Source organism: Lipotes vexillifer, unplaced genomic scaffold (assembly GCF_000442215.2).
Source record: "Lipotes vexillifer unplaced genomic scaffold, Lipotes_vexillifer_v1.1 scaffold1117, whole genome shotgun sequence".
Taxonomy (NCBI): domain Eukaryota; kingdom Metazoa; phylum Chordata; class Mammalia; order Artiodactyla; family Lipotidae; genus Lipotes; species Lipotes vexillifer.
In genome coordinates this window covers 120,097-123,610 of record NW_006778824.1, presented here as the reverse complement: position 1 = coordinate 123,610, position 3,514 = coordinate 120,097, and the positions used below count along the sequence as shown (strand labels likewise).

The 3,514-nt window shown below is 63.8% G+C and overlaps 2 protein-coding genes across 2 annotated transcripts in view; one reads left to right on the top strand and one right to left on the bottom strand.

Moving 5' to 3' along the window:
- MTG1 (mitochondrial ribosome associated GTPase 1) overlaps positions 1-288 on the top strand; it is a 14,987-nt gene extending 14,699 nt beyond the window's left edge. Inside the window, exon 11 of the mRNA XM_007451991.1 lies at positions 155-288. Coding sequence (XP_007452053.1) covers positions 155-288 — 134 coding nt within the window. The remainder of the gene's footprint in view (positions 1-154) is intronic.
- A 2,976-nt stretch (positions 289-3,264) lies between these two features.
- SPRN (shadow of prion protein) overlaps positions 3,265-3,514 on the bottom strand; it is a 681-nt gene continuing 431 nt past the window's right edge. Inside the window, exon 2 of the mRNA XM_007452005.1 lies at positions 3,265-3,509. Coding sequence (XP_007452067.1) covers positions 3,265-3,509 — 245 coding nt within the window. The remainder of the gene's footprint in view (positions 3,510-3,514) is intronic.

Sequence of the window (3,514 nt, the reverse complement as noted above, 5' to 3'; positions counted from 1 at the left end):
GTGGGTGGGGCGGCCCCACCCTCTTCCTGTGGCTTCTGGAGGCTCCAGCTTCCCAAATGTGCAGCGCAGGCGCCCACCTGAACGGGCCTGAGGTGGGTGGGCTAGGGCTCACGAGTGGGGCTCCATCCTTACTGGGCCCTCCTGCTTTCCCCAGGTGACGTCAACGTTGTCCAGCCCAACTACCCTGCGGCCGCCCGAGACTTCCTGTGGGCCTTCCGCAGCGGGGTGCTGGGCCCCGTGATGCTGGACCGGGACCTCCTGCAGGGCCCCCCTGCGGTGGAGCCCTGACTAGTCCAGCAGGAGGGCCTCGCGGCTCCATGGCCAGGGGTGGGCGCCCAGGAGTCCCCTGTCCACAGGCTCCTTGCTGGTCACTGTATACTCCCCTGTCTCTGCTCTAGGAAGGAGTCCGTGCCCTCCTGCTGCACAGCCCAGCCCCTGGTTACAGGGGACTGAGCCTGGGTATGGACATCAGGGCAGTGGACGTCCCTGGGTGCCTGGCGGGGGGAGGAAACTCACTCATGTTCAGTATCTCCTAAATATTCTCTTGAGGAGAAGCTGGTGTTTTCTCAGAAGGATTTGAAAGTGTAATCTGTAATTTTAAAATTAAAAGGCCTGTCTCTGTGGTTGGCCCTTTCGTTGTGCACCTGTGCAGCCCCTTGGGCCCCTCACCAAAGAAAAACTTAGTACCCCTCACCACTTAGTACCCAAGGCTCTTGTGTAAGAATCCCGACACGGAGTCCTGGGTCCTGCAATAAGAAACAGTCTCATTGGCAGCAGAGTGTTTATTTCACTACTAAAACGTGCACACACACACGGACAAGAGGTCCCAAGTAGCCGTGGCAGAACCCAAGGACCACCTGTCCCCTCGGTGGCCGGGGCCGCTCTGCTCACAGCTCAGCCACACACAGGCCAGTGTGGTCAGCGGAGACCCTGGGCCTCCCCACCACCTCCCAGCACCTTCCAGCTAATGAGACAGCAGGACTTTTTCCCGGAGGCAGTGCCCAGCATTGCTGTGGTCGCACCTGAAGGGGTGCAGGAACATGACCACCAGCTTGCATTCTGGAGAGGCTGGAGCTGGGAAGGGGTGGGGGTGGGGTAGGGCACCTGGTCAGCAGCCCCGGCCCTTCCTGTAGGCGCCCCTCCAGGTCCTGCCGCCCCGTGTGGCTGCCCCACACCCAGCACACCTGCCAAGTCTCCTGAGACACCCACCGGCCTTCTGCCGGAACCCTGACCCATAGGGGTGGGAAGCTTTCAGAGACTCGGAGCTGTGCCAGACGCCAGATGCCGCTGGAGTCGGGCTGGTGTGTGGAGCAGCTTGACGAGAGTGGTGTTTCCATCACATCCTGAGTGTGCTGGCGGCTCACGCTGCAGAGGCACGTGAAGGTCTGGGCCAGCCACAGTCCAGGTCCGGGTGGGTCTCTGAGGCTGAGCACAGCCTGGCCGGGCCCATCAGGGAGAACTCAGTCAACCAAGGGGCCGCCCTGATGGGTCCCCCTGTTCAAGATTTTCAAACGGTCACGCTGCCTCTGAGGCCCCAGCCAGGGCTTGGCCACGACCTGTTGGTCTTTGGGAGCATCGAACTTGGTTTGGGAGGATGGAGGGCATCTGGGCGCCGCACCCAAGAATGCTGGCAGTGTGGACACAGGAGGCTGCAGGGAGCTGCGTCCTGCAGCAGAGCGCCTGGGTCTTTGGAGGAAAGTGCTTGGTCCAGGTCCCGCGGATAATCTGGAGACCTTCACTGTAACCAGAGCCGAGTGCCAGCTGTGGGAGAGCAGAGGTGGCACGGCTCCTGGGAGATGCTGGTCTTGGCACTGGCGTCCACCAGCTGAGTCCAAAGGCCCTGCAGCCCAGGGGCGGGCGAGGGTAGATTCTGGAGGCAGCCCTGCTGGGGAGGCTCCTGCTGAGCACAGGAGAGCCTGAGACGGAAGCCAGACCCCAGAGCCGTCCTTCTGAGGGACAAGAGGCTATTCAAGCCAGAGGACGTGTGAAAGAGCTGGGGCCCCAGGCTGAGCTCATGGCCAGTGGCCCAGGCTGGCGGCTTGAGGGAAAGGCACCTGAGAGGTGAAAGGCTGGCCTTCCGCACGGGTGTTGAATGCCAGCGGCAAACTCTTGTCAGGACGCGCCCTGTGGTTTCTTCAGAGGCCGCTCTGGCCTCGTTCTGACAACCCTCGGGCTGTGGGGGAAGCTCAGCTTCTCCTGGGCTTTTTCCTTCTGCTGGACAGGTGCCCTCACATCTGGTGGTACTTGCTGGGCACTGGGCCCTGCCTTGTGGCCATGCCGGCCGTGGGTCTGACTGGAGCCCCAGCCCCTCCAGTCCACCTCGCTCTCAGCTTCTGAGGGGCTGCCTGCCACAGCTGCCGTCCCCGAGTACAGGTGGGCTCTTATCCTGGAACGTGGACCTGGAGCTCGGAGCGAATGGAAAACTCTTGAAGTTTAAACAGATGTTCTTTTTCTTCCAAAATAGGTCCAAGAAGAGTTGTTTCAAGTCAGAGCAAAGTGGCTTTAAGGGAGCTCCTGGCGGCGGGTCTCGCAAAGCATCTGCCCAGGGGGCGACATGGGTCCTGGGCCCGAGGGCAGGGGCAAGGCGTGGGCAGTTCCTGTGGGCGAGGGTATCCTGGGAGCCATCTGGACAACCACGGGGCCACGTCTGGGCTCACTAATCCACAGATGTGGCCCCCTTCCTTTCTGGACAGGCAGGCAGCACACTACAGCCTGTGAGGGAAACCTCTCCTCTCCCCCAAATCCTCAAGTCCTTTGGCCCACTGGGGCTGTTTCTGGGGGGGACGCCACCACGTCCTCAGGGGTGTGGCCGAACCAGCCCAGCCTGAGGGCCCACCTCTCTGCCTGGTGGTCAGCACTGTCCACACCTCTCAGGTGTCCAGGTGGGGTCAGGGGAGCTGGAGTGGCCTGAGCAGCTTGTAGAGTGGTAGGCAGCTGGCCAGGATGGTGCAGGAACCTCAGGACACCTGCCTTTCTGGCTGGGGAGTACCCTAACCTCCAAGTGGCAGGCAGGGCATCCTGGAGCTGAGGGGCCACTGGTCCCCTGGTAGGGTGGGAGGTGCGGAGGCTGGGGAGGGGATTGGGCAGGACGGGGAACAGGAGGTGCGAGGCTGCTGGACTGTCGGGAGTTGGCCACGCAGCTCCTCTGGGCTCAGAGGCCTTGGGCAGTGGAGGCAAGGGGCGCTCAGTGCTGGGCAGCCTCTGTGGTGGCCTGCGGGGCAGGCGCGGGCTGGGGGCAGATCTGACCCCCGAGCCCAGCCCGGCCTAGGGCCGCAGCAGCCCCAGGGCGCCCAGGGCGCCGCCCAGCAGCAGGCAGAGGTGAGGGTCGCCCGTGGGCCCCGCGCCCGAAGTCCACGCCCGGTAGCTGTAGACGCTTCGGTTCGTTCCGTTGCCGCCGGGTGCGCCGTCCTCGTCGTCTTCCGGGCCATGCTCCCCGGGCCCCGCGGCCCTCCTCCAGCTCGAGCCCGTCGCCAGGCCCGCGGCTGCCCCCGCCGCTGCCCCCGCCGCCGCTCCC